Source organism: Periophthalmus magnuspinnatus, chromosome 18 (assembly GCF_009829125.3).
Source record: "Periophthalmus magnuspinnatus isolate fPerMag1 chromosome 18, fPerMag1.2.pri, whole genome shotgun sequence".
Classification (NCBI taxonomy): domain Eukaryota; kingdom Metazoa; phylum Chordata; class Actinopteri; order Gobiiformes; family Gobiidae; genus Periophthalmus; species Periophthalmus magnuspinnatus.
In genome coordinates this window covers 26,144,580-26,166,427 of record NC_047143.1, presented here as the reverse complement: position 1 = coordinate 26,166,427, position 21,848 = coordinate 26,144,580, and the positions used below count along the sequence as shown (strand labels likewise).

At 37.8% G+C, this 21,848-nt stretch overlaps 1 protein-coding gene across 1 annotated transcript; it reads left to right on the top strand.

Annotated features, from left to right (window-relative positions):
* The first annotated feature begins 1,793 nt into the window (after positions 1-1,793).
* slc3a2a (solute carrier family 3 member 2a) lies at positions 1,794-14,318 on the top strand. Its single transcript, XM_033983220.2, has 11 exons — positions 1,794-1,876; positions 4,962-5,169; positions 5,802-5,986; positions 8,393-8,566; positions 8,889-8,983; positions 9,324-9,460; positions 9,705-9,811; positions 10,737-10,939; positions 11,128-11,202; positions 11,621-11,840; positions 12,598-14,318. Exons 2-11 carry the CDS (start codon positions 4,979-4,981, stop codon positions 12,735-12,737), a joined length of 1,527 nt encoding a protein of 508 aa, XP_033839111.1. The 5' UTR covers positions 1,794-1,876; positions 4,962-4,978; the 3' UTR covers positions 12,738-14,318.
* The last annotated feature ends 7,530 nt before the right edge of the window (positions 14,319-21,848 follow it).

Sequence of the window (21,848 nt, the reverse complement as noted above, 5' to 3'; positions counted from 1 at the left end):
TTACTGTGACCAAAACGTGTCTAATTTTGAATCAGTATCTCTAAATTTACACTTAAATGAACACTTGTGCGAAATACTTGTACTTTTTACTCTTTTACATTTACATTACAGTACATTTTGAAACAAGCACTTAAGCAGACGTACTTCATTACACTTTTAAACAGGTACTTGAATAGATTTGCTTAAGTAGACTGATACTTTTACTTGAGTACCTCTTTACCCCTCCAAGTACTTTCACTTAAGTACCAAAACTGAGTACTTCATCCACCATCTGCTAAAGAAACGTGCTTGTGCTGCATATAGTGTATTTAAATTTCAGAAGAATACCACTGAGTACTAATCCACTCTTGCCATAGTATTTGTCTTACTCGCAGTAGCAGTAGTACTCACTCTTGATTATTTTACTCAAAGTTGAAAAGCACAATATCACTCTCAGCAGAAGAGATTACACTTGATTACATTTAGTTTTGATCAGCAGATAATTACAACGACTGTGAGAAAAGTCGTTTTGTAAGAACCCGACCTACATTCGTACATTTTCGCTGCTGCTGAGGGCAAATTCATGTTCTAACATCTCCATCTGCCCTGGAACAAATATCCTGCACCGCTCCCCGCTGCTGTCCCGGGTTCAAACAGAGCACACAGAGGCGTTTACACTGTGTTAGTTTAGTGCTAAATGTGTAAATATTCAAATACTTCTTTCACAAACTTGGGTTAGCGTTAGCAATAGTGTTATTTCTTTATGCTATAACCCCGACTTCCATTCTACAGTCTTCAAACCGCTATGATCATATTTTTATTTCTCATTCTGTCCAAAATATCTAAAGTAAAAGTGTCTGACAGATATTGCAGCTATGGTTCTTATTCTTGTTTTGAAATAATGCACACGCTACCTGGCCTTTAACTGAGAATTTTATGTTTGATTTGTCCTCAGAATCCAAAGAGACAAACTCTATGAAGCAAAATGAAGTGTTAAACCCATAAGATCTGACTTTAAATGACTGTAAAATTATTCTTCACACTTATGTTCTTGTTTTATTAGAACTGAAAACTTAAATGCCCATATGACACAACAAAAACACTTCTGTCATTTAGGACAAAACGCTGCTGCTCGGGTCCTGACTAGAACCAGGAAGTGGCTCCTGTGGCTCAGAGACTTTAAAGCAGCTCTGAGTGAACAAGTCTCTCCATGGACCAGCACCAAAGAACATCTCCCACATGAGCCACATGAGCCATCTCACATGAGGAGGACGTCAGGGACACGCCTTCTGATTTAGACCTGGTTTAGTCCTGGTTTAGTCCTGGTTTAGTCCTGGTTTAGTCCTGGTTTAGTCCTGGTTTAGTTCTGGTTTAGCCCTGGTTTAATCCTGGTTTAGTCCTGCTTTATGTTTTGATTTGTTGTATTGTGATTTTAATGTCCTTCTTATTCTGTAAAGCACTTTGAATCACTTTGTGTACCAATTGTTCCATACAGATAAACTTGCCTTGTCTTGTGTGGGCTACTCATTAAAGCCCATGATGGTACATTTTAGGACCTTTAAATTGTGCACTTTTTGATTATATTTCTGTAAAGTACTTTTTGATTGTGAAAAGGCCATGGGTTGTAGGAAAAGTTATGTAAAAGCTGAAGCGTGCACAGGACACGAGTGTAAAAACATCACATCCACAGACCTTATCTCAAATAACCAGTGCAACGTAACGTGAGAAGAAACAAACAGACGTGCGCGCTGATTGGCCAGAGCTTAGAGATATGGGCGGGGACTTTCAGTCTAGTACAAATACCACGGGAGAGAGGCTTAAGCGCTTAGAAAACAAGGATTTAACTAAGAAAAAGGCGAACAAACGACACGGACTGTGTGTTTTCGGCTTATTGCAGGTATTCATACTTATTTCCACTCTTTTTCTGTATTTCCTGTGTGTGTTTTTCGAGTTTGACGACTAAATGAGCACCAAAGGGTTTCCCTAGTGCGGGATGACGTAGCGCAAGATTTCATCAGCTCGTAAAAAGCGCACGAGACGATTTAGAGCTTTTCCTCCTGATCAAACAAAAAAAATTAATTATTAAATATATGTTGTTGGGGTTTTTTTTACATTTTAGCACTGTTATGTTTCTTGCCAGTGCTTAAAACGAGATATTGAGTTAAAATATTCGGATCAAAACCGATTTAACAAATAACGACTATTTATTTAATGTTTCTTAATTTAGTAAAAAAAATAAAAAAAATAAAATTAAATTAAAATAATAATAAAAAAGATGAATATTATGGATTTTATGCTTCATAATTTAATAAATACATAAATAATAAAAAACATGATAAATATAACGCATTCTTAATATAATAATAAAAATATAATGAAAAAAATATAAGTGATAAATATTCATATGATAGTTATTTTTTATTATTATTATTTTTATTTTTTTTAGCTGAAATGTCCGTTGATAACGTTAGCTTGTTTCTATTTTTTTTTACAGAATGTATTTAACGTGCAGATATAGGTGTGCTTTTATGTTGTTAACTAGTCAAACATGTTTAAAAAGTAGTTTTTCGTGATAAATGTGCAGTATTTTTGCTGTATTCCTCACTTTATCCTGTCATATGTGTTTCATTCATACAGTTGACGCCGGTCTGTGCCACGTGACGTAGCTTTAGCCGCTAAACTGGTTCAATGGGATCACAGTGGCGCCCATTGTAAAGTTCATTACCGTTAATTACACAGTTGTGCCCTAGATTTTGAGTTTTTAGGCCCGAGCCCCTACAGGGCGTAGGGCCTATTGCTTCCGCAACGATGAGTGCGAAGCACTCATCGTTGCAGACTGTCTTCACGAAGTTGCGCGCGAAGCGCGCAACTTCGTGGCAGCACCGCGACCTTGCACAGACTCCTGTGTCCTAGCAACCCATGCCGTAGGCATGGGTTTTCATACTTGTTGTTGCTAGCATGTCAGCGTCAACATCGAGTCAATGGGCGAAGCCCATTGACTCGATGTTGACGCTGACATGCGTTAACAAAACTCAATAGGAGGAGTCGTCCCCCATCGCCCCCTGCACAGACTCCTGTGTCCTAGCAACCCATGCCGTAGGCATGGGACAGACATATTTGTTGTTGCTAGCATGTCAGCGTCAACATTGAGTCAATGGGCGAAGCCCATTGACTCAATGTTGACGCTGACGCAGCGCGAAGCGCTCATGTCCCCAAACACACTCCTGGCATCGAGCCCTATCCAAGCCCCCATGCCTGCGGCATGGGCCATACTTGTTACTGCTAAAATGAATGGAAGTCAATGGGACGTCAATGGCGGACCCCGACGCCATGGCGAATGACGAGCGCGTTAGCGCTCGTCATTCGCCATTGACCCCACGGTGACGTGGGGAAAGTCGAGAGCTTTCAAAAAACGTATAATTTGTCATTCTAATGTTATCGGATATATTGTTTTTGCTAAAAATATTATTATTTTTTTTATTTTTTTTATTTTTATTTCTTCCTGTTCTGCTCTTTGAGCAGTAATTTGACCCCCTGAACATATTCAAAAACTCACCAAATTTTGCCCAAAATTCAGGTCTGGCGAAAAATTTATTTTTTTATGTGGTGCATCATTGGACATAAAAAAATGGCGTGACAGCGCCCTCTGCAAAAGTCAAAATACATTGCGTCAATGGGAGACATCGCGACGTCAAGTTTGGCGTAGAGCCAACAAATTTGGTACACGCATTCTTCAAGTGATGCCAAATAAAAAAGATTATTATGGCCACGCCCCCTGACGCACTGGAAGTCGGCCATCTTCGATTGAAAATTCCAAAATGCCGAGTCAGCGTTTTCGCTGACCTCGCATTTTCGTCAACTCCTCTGAAGGCGCTTCACCAGCAGGGCTGAAATTCACTGTACATCATCTAGACAAGTGGGGCATCTAAAGTTATCCAATTTATGATGAACCCTTTTACGGTTTCCGTGCGGCGTAGCCGCAAATTTCCATCGGAATTTTTGCAATTTTCAAAAGGCAAAATTTGCTCCCGTTTGCGCATGCAAAGTCCGATTTCGCTCAAATTCGAATCAGTTGTAAAACTTTCGGGCCTAAAGCTACTCATTATCACAGAAAGTAAATTGGCGCGATAGCGCCCCCTACAGAACATCTAATACATTTGTATGGAGGACCGAAAATTTTGTTTTCCCAAATGTTACCAAATTTGACACAAAATTCCATTGGGTCATCCCAATCAATAAAGTCAATCAGACCTATGTCGTCTTTTGCACCGTGTTGCCATGGCGATGCGCCAAACTGCCAATGTTATCCTAATGGGAAACCTCACAATTTTTCCCATTCATGGGAAAAATATTAGTTTCATGGAATAATGTGAAATTTGGCACCATGACTCGTCATGTCATCCTGATCAAAAAAGTCAATCAGACCCATATCATATTTTTCATTGGATTGCCATGGCGATGCGCGAGAGCGCCCATGTTATCCTAATGGGAAAATTTCCAAATTTTCGTACATTTCAAAGTCTTATAACGACTTATTACCGTCAACGACGGACATAAAATTTGGCACAGTGATTCTTCAGGTTGTCCCCGTCAAAAAAGTCTAGGGGGCCAAGTTTGTATTTTGTACGGTGTTGCCATGGCGATGCCTGGAAAAACCCAAATTTTGCCATTTTGTGCATCAGCACTTCCGATGTGTTTTGACTTGTTTGGTGACAAGTGCAGCCCAAAGCACCAATAAAAAAGGGACAAGTGGCGCGTTAGCGCCACCCACAGGGAGTGCCGGGTCGTCCGAGTGCGAAGCACGGCCCGCGAGGGCCGTTCGATGCCGCTTGCGGCTTTAATTTACTATTGTTCTTAATGTAAGCACCAGTTATGTCTTTGTTTCACATAGTTTTAAGCATTTTCCTCATTGTTCTACTCACTGAACTACTCCCATTCATATCAATAGCATTTAAAATGACAAACTATTTCATCTGTTCAAGGCGAATAGCTGTGAACCATGACAAAGGACACGGAGATCGACATGAAGGAGGTGGAGCTGAATGAGATGGACCCGGAGAAGCAGCCCATGACGGGTGATGGTCAGACCGGGGAGAAGAACGGCACCATTAAACTCAAAGTCCCAGAAGATGAGGTCACGTTCACCGGGCTGTCCAAAGAGGAGCTCATGAAGGTTGCTGGGACTCCTGGGTAAGATATAGAATAATAATAATAAAATAATAGAGCTGTTTTTGATGTTTCTAAACAACTGCGGCAAGAAATGTATCACAAGAATGTTTCTGGTGACAACGAAAGAACAAAAAATGACGTCCAATTACACAAAATCACCATTAAGGTCGTAAGAAGTATCGAAACTCGGATGCTAATTGATACTAAAACTACTATCGAAACTAGATGCTCATGTCACCAAGTATTGGTAACAAAAAAGTCCCATTCGCAAGACAGAAATTGTGCTTTCCTGAATATCTTTAGCTCATCTTTTACAAGTATAAGACACATAGACCAGTATACACCCGTGGACCACTATGAACCTACTGGACACTGAGGGATTACAGATATACGGCCACATGGGAATAGAACACAAAGTACTACCATTTAATGTGGAAAATCACATTCTATTGTCTAAAGAAAGATGTTTTTTATTATCATTGTGGTATCGGAATTGGTATTGAGTATCAAGTATATTCCTCAGTATCGAAAAAGTTTGACATTTTAGTACCATGACATATTTGCGAAGCTTCCAAAATGGCTTCACTACTTCTGTTCACAAACTCATAGCAGTCAGTTTCAACTATTTAAACGTATTTTGTGTGTGTTTGCAGATGGGTGCGCACTCGCTGGGTGCTGCTGATCCTCTTCTGGCTCGGCTGGCTCGGCATGTTGGCCGGAGCCATCGCGATCATTGTGAAGGCTCCTCCCTGCAAACCCATCCCCGAAATGAACTGGTGGAACGAGGGGCCGCTGTACCAAATCTCTGACCTGGAAGCATTCTCTGATGGACTGGAAGGTAATGTCCAGTTGTCATTGACCTGAAAATAGAACTGCATTCTTCTCTGGAGTGTCTGGGTGAACAAAACAAGAGCTCAGATGGTCAGATAGCGGTTTAGGATGAATCAGCGTTGGTTTAACTGTGGATGTGGTTCAGTGATGCTCCTCACGTGAGAACTTCTGTCATCAACATCAAAATGGCATCAAATTTTAGTTAAAAAAAAAAAAAAAAAAAACGCAAAAATTACAAGTAAAAAAAGAGACTGTGGAAATCTTTTGTCAAAAACTAAACAAAAAAAATTGGGGAAAATATTTGGCTTGGAAAGTAGCTTCAATCCTGACCTAAATTGGCTTTGGATTTCTAACTTTTAACTACTCTGCTAAAAATGGTTTTAAGAAGACTCCTTGGCACAGTCTCACTTTTGTTAGTACGTTTCGATCCCACGGACCTTCCTCAAAGTTATTCATTTTATTTTTTTAACTACTGCCAACTATAACCTTTTTAAACTTCAACATAAGACCGGATTAAACCGTGACTAACTAAGCCTAAAGAATCATGGCCACTTGGAAGACCACAAAAGCCTTTTCAGTGGTACATAAAGAAGACATGAGTGCACTGTTTTTGTTTAGCTCCCAGATACGAAACTGCTTCAATCCTGACCTAAACTGTTATTTTGGGTTGTTTTTTTTTATTATTATTTCTGCTTTAACTACATTTAACCATTCAAATCTTATACCACTACCTTATTTGTCTCACTCTTGGTTCACTTTTATTAATGTTTCGATCCCTCAGACCTTCCTCAACAAAAAAAAAAGTTATTTATTAAATGTTTTAACTACTACCAACTATAATCTGTTAAAATTAACAAGACAAAGTAAGCCTAAAGAACCATGCTGTGAATTTCAGTGCTACACAAAGAAGACATGAGTGCACTGTTCTTGTTGAGCTCACAGAACAATCCTGACCTAAAACAGTTTAACCACTGACCTAAAAGGGTTTTTTAAGAAGACTCCCACACAAACGCACTCTTGGTTCACTTTTATTAATACGTTTCGGGCACTCTGACCTTGCCCAAATAAAAAAAAAAGGCATTTAATTACCTACTACCTTTATAATCTTTTAAACTTGACATGATTAACTAAGCCAAAAGAATCAAAGCCACAAAAACCTTCCAAGTGCCGTATAAAGAAGATATGAGTCCACTTCTCCCAGATGCCAAACTGCTGATAAGGCTTGTTCTCCAGAATGCTCAAAGTCTAAAGGACACAAAAAATACTGAGTCAGTCTCTTGCCATATCAGTCACCAGATTGTCTGTCTGCTGCTAACCTCCCTGACCCTATTTATTACAAAAGTACTGATTCAACATGCCCTGCTTAATGTGCGTAACAGCATTTACACAGCTGCTGTTCTCAAAGGCGTTGCTAAGGAACGCTCGGGCCTCCTGCGGGCGTTTGGACGACTTCCAGGGAGAACATGTGACCTGGTGTTCGGTCCATGTGAGCTCCGGTACAAGGAGAAAGTGTTTATGTGTAGGAAACTATTCACGTGATCCTTCCCCTAGGCCTCAAGATATAAATGTCACACAGACGCAGTACTTTAATACACATCCATGGTGTTCAGAAGGGTGAAAAATTGAAAACCGTTTGCTGTAGTGATTAACAATTTAAAACAAAAATAGCTATTGAATGGGGAAAACATTTGTGTACAACAGAAAGTCGAAATCGGTGAATAATTACAAGACCAGTGGTGGTAAAAGTACTCGTAATTTTTTTTTTTTTGGTCAAAGATCTGTACTTTTACTTAAAATCAAGTAAAAGTACCACATGAAAAAAATTGCTTAAGTAAAAATGTTAAAAATGTACTTGAATAGTAAAAAGTAGACATATTTTGCGCAGATTTTGAGGTCTTTTCAAGCTTCAAATGTCGTAATTTTGTTAAAGATTTGAGCTAAAAATTAACACTCAGCCTTTTCAAGCAGGTCTTAAACAATAATAAACAAAAATACTTTGTACTTTCTACTCCACTACATTTTTGAACATGCCTGAAAAGTAAGATACTGCTCTCAAATGTAGTAAAAGCAAAAGTAATCCACTGTAAAATGGACTTCAGTACAAATCTATCTGTACTTTACTTCAGTACAGTACTTCACGACTGTTCAAGACACTATTTAAAGCAGAACAGTAATGCAAAAGGCACATAATGAACTCCACGGGGATCGGCCTGGATTAGAAACAGAGCGAGTAACTGGAGCGAGTGTTGGGCCACACTGTGTGAAGAGTCGAATATTATGAACTAAACATGTGCATTAGCGTGACATAATTTCCTTCCTGCCTCAATAACCGTAATTTCACCACTTCCGTTTTAACACATGCTCTTTGTGTAGTCACGTTTCTTCTTTTTTTGTTTTGTTTTTTTACCTGTAGGTGTGGAGGCCAAGTTGGACAACATGAACCAGCTAAAGGTCAAAGGTCTCATCATAGGCCCTCTTCACACGGTCCAAGCCGACCAGCCCGCCACCCTCAACCTCAAACTCATCGATCCCAGCCAGGGCTCGGAGGCCGCCCTGCTGTCCGTGGTGAACAAGGCTCAAAAGAAGGGTAGGCGTCTAGTTGGTTTGTTTATTTTAGGAGAATATTTTCACATTTTGATGGAAATTGAAGCCACCATCAGGCGAGGAAGTGGCTCAGTTGGTAGAGTTTGTCCACGGATTTGAACGATGGCAGTTCAAATCCCTCTCTTGACTTAAACATCATCGGTAGAGCGTTCAGATCCACTGTCCAACAGGTTGGCGGTGTGATTTCAGCTTCCATAGTCGTTGTGTCCTTGGGCAAAACACTTAACCCACCTCACCCCCAGTGTCTGCGTACAAAAGTTCTATATAAAAATGTGATTGTTTACCATTTACCGTCTTGTCTTTAGGTATTTCTGTGATTCTCGACCTGACTCCGAACTACGAGGGATCATCTCCCTGGTTCTCTGAAAATGCTGATGCTGATTTGATTGAAAAAGTCAAGGTATGTAGTAAAATATATATATATAGAATCGGTACTATTCAATACACCTTTTCCTGAACAATATTATCTAGAACCAAGACACAAAATGATACATAAATCTATTAAAATGCAGTTTTATTGAGCAGATACACAAACACTGCTGGGTTTCAGATGTTTATTTTTTGAAATGCAGTGAGTTCTTAGGTCAGGTCACTACTAGAAATGATCAGGTTCAACATTTTTAGATTTACCTTTTGAATATTTCATGACTCATTCAATGTGATTAAAGGGAAAACTGTCTCTTGCTTCATCTGAGATTATAATTTAGTTGTTTTGCACTAAAAGTTATTTTAAATTTTAGGACGCAGCTGAGTACTGGTTGAAATTAGGCGTGGATGGCATCAAAGTGTCCGATGTCACTGTCCCGGCTCAGTCTCCGGATTGGTCCAAACTGGCGGCCGTCGTCCAGGGAAACCGCACGGAGGGCACCAAGAACAAGTGAGTGGAGCTTTCACTGGGTAGAGAATACAAATACTTTTAAATTCAGGACATAATGGGTGAATAAGAGGTTGAAAACTTGGGACAGATTGTACCTTTCAAAAAAAAAAACAACTTGATATTTTAGAGGCCAGGTCAGAGCAGGGTGTGGGTCAGGAAGAGGCCTCAGCGCAGTGTAAGTGTGACCCCTTGTGGAGAGAAGAAGTCACAACAACACATAAAACTTTGCTCTTTTTTGTTGCAGGCTGCTGATGGGTGTGGCCAAAGGAATTTCACCTCCAGATGTTTCTCAACTTGTGAACACCTCAGGCATCGACCTGCTTCTGTCCGACCTGCTCACCACGCAGAACGGTAACGCCGCAGTTTGGGATAATGAGAGGGAATCTTAGCAATTAAGTGTAACAAACAAACCTAGTAATGGAAACGGTCACAAAAATGTAAATTAAAGCGGAGATGGTGAGTGATTGTGTCTAAGGTGTAAAGATTAAAAAAAATTTAAATAATGTAAATAAAAAAAAAGGATTTGTACAATTTTTAGAGTGGAAAAAATTTAAGCAAAAAATAATCTTTGCACAATTTACACTGCCAGTCAAAAGTTAGTAAATTAAAACATATATAACTGCACACACAAAATACTACACGTGGCAAAAACCAATAAAACACCAAGATAACCTGCCGAGCTAGAGCCAAATTCAATCTCATTCAGTGTTTTTTTTATTTTTATATAGATATACATACAAAAGACATCAAATATATGAAGCAAAATGTGTGGAATTATGTAGTAAAGAAAACCCCTTAACTCTAATAAATATTTTTGTCTACGTTGAGGATTTGAATATATATTTAAAAAAAATCATAGTTCATTTACTTTATTTTTTCCCACTTTACTACATAACTCCACATATCCTACCTCATATCTGATGTCTTCTGTATGTTTATAAAATGTAGAAAGTAGTAAAAAAAAACAAAAAAAAAACATGAATGAGAGTGTGTGTCCAAACTTTTGACAGGTAGCTTGTGTTTAAACTATTATTGAGCATAAATAAGTGAGAAGTTGGAACTATGACCTGAAATGTGTAGGATTCTGGTATTCGTTTTGTCAGAACATGTTTTGTAGAGGTCTTAAGTGCATCGTCGGCAGGTTTAATACAACACACAGCCCCCAGAGAGACAGAATGAGACTAAAAGTTTGCAGAGAATGTGACAAAAGTACATCTGAGCCTCGTCATAAACTCTTCATTAGTGCAGTGATACTTACGCCGTTTACCCTCTGCAGCTGTGATGGAGAAGCTCACCAGCATGGACTTGCTCAGTGAACTGAAGATGCAGTTGGGATGGGGAGTGGGCGCGGCTCAGGGGGAACAGCTGACCAATCAAATCTCAGCTCCAGGACTGACCCGCCTCTACCAGCTCCTGCTCTTCACGATGCCCGGGACGCCTGTGTTCACCTACGGAGACGAGATCGGCCTGATGGGACAGGTAGACCGCTTGTTTTTTTCTAGTAAAGATCATTAATTGTTTTTCTACACCTGTTGGATTTATTATTTTTGTGTTGTTTTGTGAGTATGTAATATAACATCTCACAAAAACGACATGTACATTGATGGAAAAACTGATTTAAAGACCCAAAACGTGCCACAACTGTAACGCCGTCTGATTTCTTTCAGGGCGGAGCTTCTCCTAAAATGGTTTGGGACATTGAAAAGGAACCAGCAGAGGGCAGCGTTAACGAGACGGCCGAGGTAAGTCTACAGTCTCACCCTTTCATTTTATATTACTAATAAACAGATGGAGAGAAGACTTTAAGAAGTTACTCGAGTAAATGTGAGGGACTATCCACCTCTGGTCACGAGTTACATTATTCAAGATTTGTGTTTCTTGCTCTTTTCCTTCAGATATGAGTTGGTTTTTTTTCTCATTTTTACAAAACTCCATTATTTGTTTGAATGTTTTGTCCCTAAAAATTACATCAACTCCAACTTGATCAGATCTTGCTTCCCAAAAGTTACTCTTTAAGTTGAGTACTGGAGTAATTTCTTGGACCACTACTTGGCAAATGGTCTCAAGTACAATTTTGGGCCACTCTAGCACCTCTAACTGCTAACAAAAATAATCCTCAACTACTATTTTTAAATGTTAAACTTGTGTCTTTTTTTCCAGGCTATTCGTAAGGAGCGAGTGGAGACTAGAAAATGGTTCAGATCTCTGAGCGACTTGAGGGGGAAGGAGCGCTCTCTGCTCCACGGCGACTTTTACAGACTGGAGGCTTCCAACGAGGCGCTGTCCTTCCTCCGACTGTGGGACCAGAGCGATCGTTTCATCACAGTCCTCAACTTCGCCTCCGCTCCAGAAACCATCACGCTCAAACTTCAAGCAACAGGTTTGTGCATTTAAGTAAAATATTTTGATATAATAACATTAGAAAACTGTCCTCTCTCTGTACCTGCTGCTGTCAGACTCGTCATTTTGGTCTTAAATGTTCGTATTAACCCTCTACATGATCCTGGGGTTTTTATTTCACTATTGTGTCTGTAACTCAAGATATGAACATTAATAACAGACAAATCAGGCATCTTCTTTCCCCGAGGTCGCTCCTGTTGCATTAGAAACAAGTTTAAATAACTTAGTCCACCTTTTTTTACAGTTTATGGGTAGAACAATAATTTTTGGGATCAATATTTATCACGGGGATTTTTTCCTTGGGACTCGTTGGGAACTTTTTGTTATTCTATGATTAGATTTGAGATGTAGAGGGTTGAATAAATGACTTCTATGACCCGTTATAGATACAAACAAACTACAAAAGTGTTTCATTCTGCTATTTTTATCAATTTTATATATTTAGAATGTAGTTTGTTTGTTTCAGTGACAGAAAGAGCATCTGTTATAAACCAAAACCAGCCAAATCACTAATGCAACTGCTTCAAACTCTGGTATATAATGACTGAACTGACACTTAAGGCGTAACCATGGGCTGAAATCCGGATCCTCCCCAGAGCAACACTTTAATATGCAAATAACATCTAAACAAACCGCACCTAAACCACAAAATGAGGATTACTGGACCAGACGTCAAAGGTTTCCCTCCTTAAACTAACAATGTGGTGTTTGTTTTTTTGTTTTTTTTGTTTCTACAGAAGGAGTGGAGTTACCAGAACAAGCCAAAGTCCGGCTCTCCACTGATCCAGATCTAGAGCCGGAGACGATGTTGGACCTACACTCCATCAAACTGGGGCCCGGACAGGGGGTCCTCCTGCAGTTCCCTTATGTGGCGTAAAGAGGGCGCTGTCACACAGAAGAGATTACACATAGATGAGTTCATGATGCAAAAAGAGCGAGAAGAAATGGGAAGATAAATGTGTCATAAACAAACTTCACTTCTGAACTAAGGAAATCAGTCTCAAGTATTTTATAAGAAGCACTCCGTTTGAGTCGAATACGTCTACGACTTCGTGAAACATTCCATTCCTGTTGCTAGGTCTGTCACGATGGCACATTTTGAAGCTACACAGAAATACGATAATGACACTACATGTATTTATTGTGACAGACCTACTTCTTGGGCATTTCTATTTCTTTTTTTTTTCCATTTTGTATTTGGCCTTGTTAAGAATTTGGCTTGTCTAGTTTTACTCGGGTGGTTGAGGGTTTTGTAAATTGAACTTTGAGTGTTGGTGAAAAAAAAGTTACAATGCAGTTTTTGTCCAAGTCAATGTGGAAACTAAACAAGTGATGATGAAGAAGAATAAACAAGTTCTCCTCTCTCTACTTCTGTCTGTCGTATGTGTCCAAACCAGACTGTTTAACCTGCTGGCCTCCGCGTTACCAATCAAAAGTGAGCATGGACGCACTTCCGGCTCTGACTCCACGGCTCCAATTCACTTTACACTGGAAAAAAATGTCACTATTGATGAAACTTACAGCTCTTTTATGGGATTTGTTCATTTAAAAAGCCGTTTAAAAGACAGAAGCCAATGTGGGAACTCATTTTAACAACAAACTAATCAGAGACGAGGCTTAAATGTGTTTAAACTGGTTCAAACTGAGAGTGGAGTGAGTTTACGCTTTGGAATTATGCAAAATCGACCTAAAATGTTCCACTACAATAATAATAATGAAAAATCAAGCTGTTATTATGATGCCAAATATATTTTTCGGTGTAAAAAGTTGTGCTCCTGTGATGATTCTTGTTTTGTTGCAGCGTTAATCAGGATAAAAGTGCATACAAATCTGCAAAAAATCGATTCTTTTACAAAAAACAAGATCCGATTCTAGCTTTTCTCATTAAGGAACCGTTCAGAAGATCCGATTCTTTCATGAATTGTCACCTCTCGCTCTGTAATGATCTTATTTATTCAGTTTAAATGTTTCTAAACTATAAAAATCCCATGTAATTCCTCACGTTAACTACTTACTTTTGAAATGTTTTAAACGACGATAAACCGTTGAAATTGCAGTAAACGTTTCTGCCGTATTTCGAACTTTTTATCGTCTACATTTGGTTTAAGTTAAATTTAGTGATGCCACAAACAAAGCAGCTTCTTTGAAAAGGGGAATATGCTTCATGTCAAAGCTCTGCAGCGTTTCAAAGCAGATCTGTGGCCGACGCGTGTTTCCCATAAAGACGCCGCCAAGAAACGGTTTTAAACTTTGAATAAACTCAATGACACAGACGCCATTTTAATCCCACAATAATATGACGATCTGGATTAGATAAAAGTTTGTTTATTGATTAGATAATATTTATTTACATGCAGGAATTTGTCTTTAAACTGAGAAATCACAATAACAGATTTGAAGTTTGAAGTAAATATAGACAATACACGATAATACCGAAACTAATTTATGCCACGGACACAAAAAACAAACAAAAAATGAGCGGATTTACACCACAAAAACTATTCTAAATCTACAATATTGTTAAAAAAATCACGAAACAGTTGAAAGAAACACTTTAGTTTGCATCTGTAATGAGTCAAACAAGCAATTTACTCAAACTTTTACAGCTTAAATCTTAAAATATGATTAAAAAATAACCAAAAATCTCATAGTAGCGCAAAGAAAATGTGCACAAGATAAATACTGAGCCCAAATATACTGTTACAACTTTAATAAACAGAACAATAAATCAATAAAAAGTGATTACAGAGACTTTTGTAACGGCTTTTTTGAATCAGCTGTGCTCAGGTTTTGTGTTATTCTGTGTGAAATAAATAAAGTGTCTGCGCTTCCAAAAACAAACACACTTCATATAAATCTATCGCTACATCTTTATACAGTTTATGGTTGAAACGTGGATTGATTTATTTAATTCTGGTGTTTTTTTGTTTTGTTTTTTACATTTTTACACGTTTTTTGTATTTTTTGTCTTAAAAGTGACGGTTTTAACCTCTCTGTCGTGTTCAGAGTGTTGCCGTGACGATTCCAAGTAAGTTTTATTATTATTCCAGGGATAATTTTGGGATAAATTTGAATTAATTGAACGTAAAGTTTGTTTACAGATGGCAGCGCTACATCACAAGAAGAAAACATTATCAGGTCTGCATGTCCTCTAAGTCAGTGAGCATGTGTTCTCGTCCCTCATTATTATCTTTTCCATAATCTCCCATTAAAAAGATGCTATCGTCTTTTTTATTTTATTTAATTAAACATGACGTCTGATACATTTTAGTGTTTATTATTTGCTCTGTAACTAAAGAGCGTCTGTAAACTTCCACTGAAACCTTCAGTCAGAACATCTTCCACGATTACTACAACTGTACTACGATTACTGCAAGTACTTTATTACTGTCAGTGTATTTTGTGGTATTTAGAGCTGGAGAGTGGCCCGGGACGAGGGGACGAGGGGACGAGGGGACGAGAGGACGAGAGGACGAGGATCAGAGTCACTGCTGCAGACGTCTGAGGGTCCGGTACGTGACTTTTAATAAACTTTTTGGTGGTACTTTGTGTTGTGTCTAAACTTTTTTCCCAAATACGCGTGAACTTTATCGAGTGTTTATCGCGAGGCCGTGTGTGTAGGTACAAGTGATGTATTTGTGCAGAATCAGAATGACTTTTATTCAAGGGGGAATTCTGTAAAGTTTGATCCTGTGTGGGTAAGAAAAGAAGAAGAAAATGAAAATAAGATATAAATATGTTTTGCAGCACAGATGGAGGATGTAACCAGGTAAAAGTAGTAAAATATTGTGCTTAAGTGTACATTTATGTGTCTGTACTTTTTACTTTTACTTCAGTACATTTGAGAGCAGTATCTGTACTTTTACTCCACTACATTTTTATTTTTTATTATAGTTTGAGACCTGTAGAAAAGTCAGAAGGTTTATTTTTAACACGTTCAGAATAAAAAAAAACAAAAATAAACAAATAAAAACAGCTGGAAAAAAAACTCGATCGATTTCTGTTGTTTCTGTTGAACAAATTCCAACTCAAATCTTTATCAAAATCACCACATTTGACGCTTTATAAGACTCAAAATATACGCAAAATACTTTTACTTTTTACTCTTTAAGTACATTTTTAAACAGGTACTTTAATACTTTTACTTAAGCTGATTTTTTCATGTGATACTTTTACTTTTATTCTACACTTTTCTCTTTTAATGTTCATTTTACGATGATTGTTTATGTTTTGATTTGTTCTTTTGTGATTTTAAAGTCTTTCTTATTCTGTAAAACACTTTGAAATACTTTGCGTACAAATTGTTCTATATAAACAACCTTGGTTTTCCTCCTTGAGTTTTGTTTTTGTTTTGTTTGTTTTTTTTGCTTTTCACGTTCATAATTTAAACAAACAAAAATTAACAAATAAAAACAGCTGGAATGATCAATTCAATAAGAAAATTCAGCTCAAATCTTTATCAAAATCACCACATTTGAAGCTTTAAAAGACTCAAAATCTGTACAAAATACTTTTACTTTTTACTCTTTAAGTACATTTCTAAACAGGTACTTTAATACTTTTACTTAAGTTGATTTTTTCATGTGATACTTTAACTTGAGTATGTTTTTACTTCAGTATCTGTACTTTTACTTCAGTATGTGCAGTTTTACTTCAGTATTTGTACTTTTACTTCAGTATCTGTACTTTTACTTCTGTTTGTGTACTTTTATATGTGTACTTTTACTCTATAAGACTCAAAATCTGCGCAAAATACCTTTACTTTTTACTCTTTAAGTGCATTTTTAATACTTAAGTTGATTTTTCCTGTGATTTTTTTTGTACTTTTTTGGTCAAGTATCTGTACTTTTACTTAAGTTACAATATCGAGTACTTCTTCTAACACTGAACAAACGACTCCCATGTTTCTTCTTAGTGTTTTTTTACCTTTTACCTTGTACTTTTTCTCTTTTTATCACCTTCTAAAGCTGAACCAGACGGTGTTTTGTGATGTTTTGTGTTCCATCCCCCACATCACCCCAGCGCCGGCTCTGGGGGTAAAGTGTGAGCGTGTTTTTTTTTGGGGCTAATTCGGAGCCGTCTTGTGGTGCTCAGGGGAGGTTTGTGCGTAATAACGGGAATCAGGGCCCGTCACAGAGCCCGAAACCATCCTCCGACTCACTCACTCAGATCACGTCTCATTTTTACTGTGACTTCCAGCGTGACCTTTACATCACATCTGCAGACGCTGCCAAACCTACGTGAACACGCCTCTGGTATGATTCACTCTGCACTTACAGTACATGGAAGAACTACACACGCTTGGTATTTAAGTAAAAGTACAGATACGGGAGCAAAAAGAAAGTACTCAAGAAGACGAGGGAAGTTTATTTAAGTCGTTCAAAGTGTTTTACAGAATAAGAACGACATTAAAATCACAAAACAACAAATCAAAACAGAAATAATCATCATAAAACTGACATTAAAAGAGAAAAAATACAGAATAAAAGTAAAAGTATCATGAAAAAATCCGCTTAAGTAAAAGTATTAAAGTACCTGTTTAAAAATGTACTTAAAGACTAAAAAGTAAAAGTATTTCACACAGATTTTGAGTCTTTTAAAGCTTCAAATGTGTTGATTTTGATAAAGAGTTGAGCTTTTTGTTCAACAGAAACAACTGAATCCATCGTTTTTATTTGTTTATTTGTCGTTATATTTTTTCTTTACTCAAATTATTGAGCATTTATCGCTTTTTTGCATTTTCAGCAGGTCTCAGACAATAATAAAAAATACTTTTACTTTTCAGGCCTGCTCAAAAATGTAATGGAGTAGAAAGTACAGATACTGCTCTCAAATGTACTGAAGTAAAAGTAAAAAGTACACACTGTAAAATGTGCTCAAGTAAAGTACAGATACCTAAAAATTCTACTTGAGTACAGTACTTTACTACTTTTACTTCATCACGTTTCCAGGATTAACCGTGCACATTTTAAAAGATTAATCCTGGTTCAGTCCTGGTTTAGTCCCAGTTTAGTCCCAATTTAGTCCCAGTTCAGTCCCGGTTTAGTCCTGGTTTAGTCCCAGTTTAGTCCCAATTTAGTCCCAGTTCAGTCCCGGTTTAGTCCTGGTTTAGTCCCAGTTTAGTCCCGGTTTAGTCCTGGTTTAGTCCTGGTTTAGTCCTGATGTAGTCCTGGTTCAGTCCTGGTTTAGTCCTGGTGTAGTCCTCGTTTAGTCTTCGTTTAGTCCTGATCTCGTCTGTTTCACTCAAGTCTCAAATCATTTTGTGGTTTTGCACTTTCAGTATATTTTTGTTGTTTTTTCATCTTTCTATTGTTTTGTGTAAGTTTGAAAAGATGAAAAATCTTCCCAGATGATTATTATCTGGAGAAAAGTGCAGCATTATTTCATGTTTTGGAGTTTCTGTGTGTTCATAGATATTATATAAGTCGCCTGCTCTTACTTGAATATTTATACTCTATATTTGAATTACAAACAAGTTCTTTCTTTCTTTCTTTCTCTTTCTCTTTCTCTGTAGTGACTGTCGGACACGTCTGGTCTCTGCTGGTTTTAATTTGTGAGTTTGAAATAAAACATTGGCGAGTTTCTGTGAAGCAAAGAGAAAATTTAGATTTTATTAAAGAAAACTTTACAAAATTACAGTATTTTAGTCAGTGGTGGAAGAAGTACTACTTTTTTTTACTTAAGTAAAAGTACACTCACTGGAGCAAAAAAATACTAAAGTAAAAGTATCACATGAAAAAATGGACTAAAGTACCTGTTTTAAAATGTACTTAAATCAGGGGCGAGGGCCACATCAGCAAAATGGCTGCCATCAAAGGGCCAGATGTAAAATAGATGTGACTACTTTTTTAACTTGTTAATTAACTGTTTCTGTATTTATTACTTATTCAAGTTTCAAATACTGCATATTAATTTGTATAGATGTAAAAACATGGCTGTGTAACGACATATCTCTTGATAAAATGACATGTTAAGACCGTCGTACCTTTTAATTCACCCTGTCCAGGGCCACATGAAATGATGTGGAGGGCCACATTTAGCCCGTGGGCCTTGAGTTTGACACATGTGACTTAAAGAGTAAAAAGTATTCAGTATTTTAGGATCTAATAAAGCTCTAAATGTGGTGATTTTGATAAAGATGTTTTTATTTGTCTCACACGATAATAAAAAATACTTTTACTTTTCAGTCCTGTGCAAAAATATAGTGGAGTAAAAGTACAGATACTGCTCTCAAATGTACTCAAGTAAAAGTAAAAAGTGTCAACTGTAAAATCTATTTAAGTAAAGTACAAATACCTAAAAATTCTACTTAAGTACTGCACTTTACTACTTTTACTTTATTCCGTTCTGCTCCTATGAGGACAGGATTGTACCTTTTTGTTTCGCAGGACGAGCTCTGGTTATATCAGAGGAAGCACGTGCCTTAAAACGTCCAGTCCAAATGCGATGGTTTTGTAACGTGAAACAAATAAACACGATACTTTAGTAGAAGAAGAGTTGTGCTTTTACAATCCTGCATCAAACCTCAGAGCCACAGAACTAAAGTCTCAAAGTGTGAATCTGTTTTGGCGTAAAATAAAACACAGTGAACCATGAGCAGCAACAAAACCAGGTCAGATTTAAACTTTCAGATCTTTGTCACGTTTTTACATAGATTTACTCTGAATTAACACAAACAAAACGGGACTGAGTGAGCTTAGCGACGCTGTCAATCAAACCTGTTGCTAACGCGGGCGGAAAGAAGGCGCCTGATTCGTCTGTTATTAATGTTCATATCTTGATTTACAGACACAAAAGTGAAATAAAAACCCCAGGATCACGTAGAGCGAGTTTATACGAACATTTAAGACCAAAACGACGAGTCTGAGTCACAGTTTTTTAATAGAAAGTGAATTGGAGCCAGAGTCGATGGAGCAGGAAGCGCGCACATGATCACTTCCTGTTTGGAACGCGATGCTAGCAGGTTAGCTCTGTCCATTTAAATAAACAGTCTGTGGTTTGGTCATATTATCGTAAAAAAAAATGAGAAAATGCGGCTCAAACGAAACACCAAAAGTCCCATAACTGCTGATTTTTCATTACATTCTTAATTACAAGTTAACTGCATGTAATTAAAGCACAAAATACGTACGTTTAAAGCCATACTGTGGTATTTTAAAGGTAAATTAAAAGATCTCTTTTTCTCTCCTTTCTATATTTGTGTTACTATTAATATATGTGTGTATTTATCTATTTTTTATTGTGGAAACTATGAAAATAAACAGTTTGAAACAAAAAAAAAGCATCTCCGTGGAACCCCACTCCCACCCGCACCCACCCGCACCCACCCGCCGTCGACTACTACAAACCAACGTGATTTTTTTTTTTTTAACTACAAACCATATTTTAAACCCCAAAAAAAATCCTTCAGTCTTGATTTATGAACTTCCAAAACAAAATCAGGTTTGTGTTCATATTTTTAAGTCAAATATAAAAAAACACCGAACTGAAAAACACCGTGAACCAAATAAAACGCAAACGAAAAGTGGCGTCCACACCTCTGCCCCACGCCCGATACAGAAACTGTGTCACAGTCATGTAAAAAAAACACGACACAAACACAGTACTACAGTTTCACTCTGTCAGATCATTATCAGGTGGAACGTCACAAAGTACAAGTAGTAAAGTACTGCGGTGAAGTATACATTTATGTGTATGTGTGTTTTACAGTGTGTACTTTTTACTTTTACTTGAGTACATTTGAGAGCAGTATCTGTACTTTCTACTGCGCTACGTTTTTGAACAGGACTGAAAAGTAAAAGTATTTTGTCTTATAGTTTGGGACCTGCTGAAAAGTCTGAGCAAATTCAAATATACAGATAAAAATATATCGTTTCAGTTCAGTCAAATTCAGCTCAAAGTTTTATCAAAATCACCACATTTGAAGCTTTAGTCAAAATCTACACAAAACACTTTTATTTTTTACTCTTTAAGTGCATTTTAAACAGGTACTTCAATACTTTTACTTTAGTACATTTTTTCATATAATGCTTTTCAATTTTTTTTACTCTATCTGTCTTCTCTCTCTGTCCTCGCCTCTCTGTGTCCTCTATCTGTCCTCTGCTTTCCTCCTCTCCTCTCTTTGTGTCCTCTCCTCTCTGTCTCCTCTCTGTGTACTTTCCTCTCTGTGTCCTCCCCTTATTGTGTCCTCTCCTCTCTGTCTCCTCTCTGTGTCCTCTTCTTTCTGTGTCCTCTTCTCTCTGTGTCCTTCCCTCTCTGTACTCTTTTCTCTCTCTGTCCTCTCCTCTTTGTGTCCTCTCTGTGTCCTTCCCTCTCTGTCCTCTCTGAGTCCTCTCCACTCCGTGTCCTCTCCTCTCGGTGTCCTCTCTTTGTCCTCTCTGTCTCCATATATCTAACTCATCTCCAAATCGTCCTCTATAACCTCTATCCTCAGTGAGCTTCATTTTGGAGCTGATCTCTGGGGGTGACGTCTCACTCCCTCCGTCACGTCTCACTCCCTCCGTCACGTCTCACTCCCTCCGTCACGTCTCACTCCCTCCGTCACGTCTCACTCCCTCCGTCACTTCTTTAAACTCTCTGTGTGTCTTTTTTCTCTTTTCCTGTGGCGATGTCATAAACTTCAAACATATCAGGTCAAAATTATCAGCGAGATACGAAAAAATACGTCAAATCGATCTAGAAACTTTAATCCTGTGTTTATAAATGAACTTCTGGCTCCAATTCACTTTCTATTGTAAAAACGTGGCCTCTCTCTGTATCTGCTGCTGTCAGACACATCATTTTGGTCTTTGTTTCTCTAGAACATGTGTCAAACTCAAGGCCCGGGAGCCAAATGCGGCCCGCCATGTCATTTTATGTGGCCGCGACAAGGTAAATTTAAATGTGCGTCATGTTAAAATGTCAGTTTCTCAGGAGTTACGCAGTTACACAGACATATTTTTTATATCTTAGCAAATTTGACACAAACCATTTTGCTGATGTGGCCCTC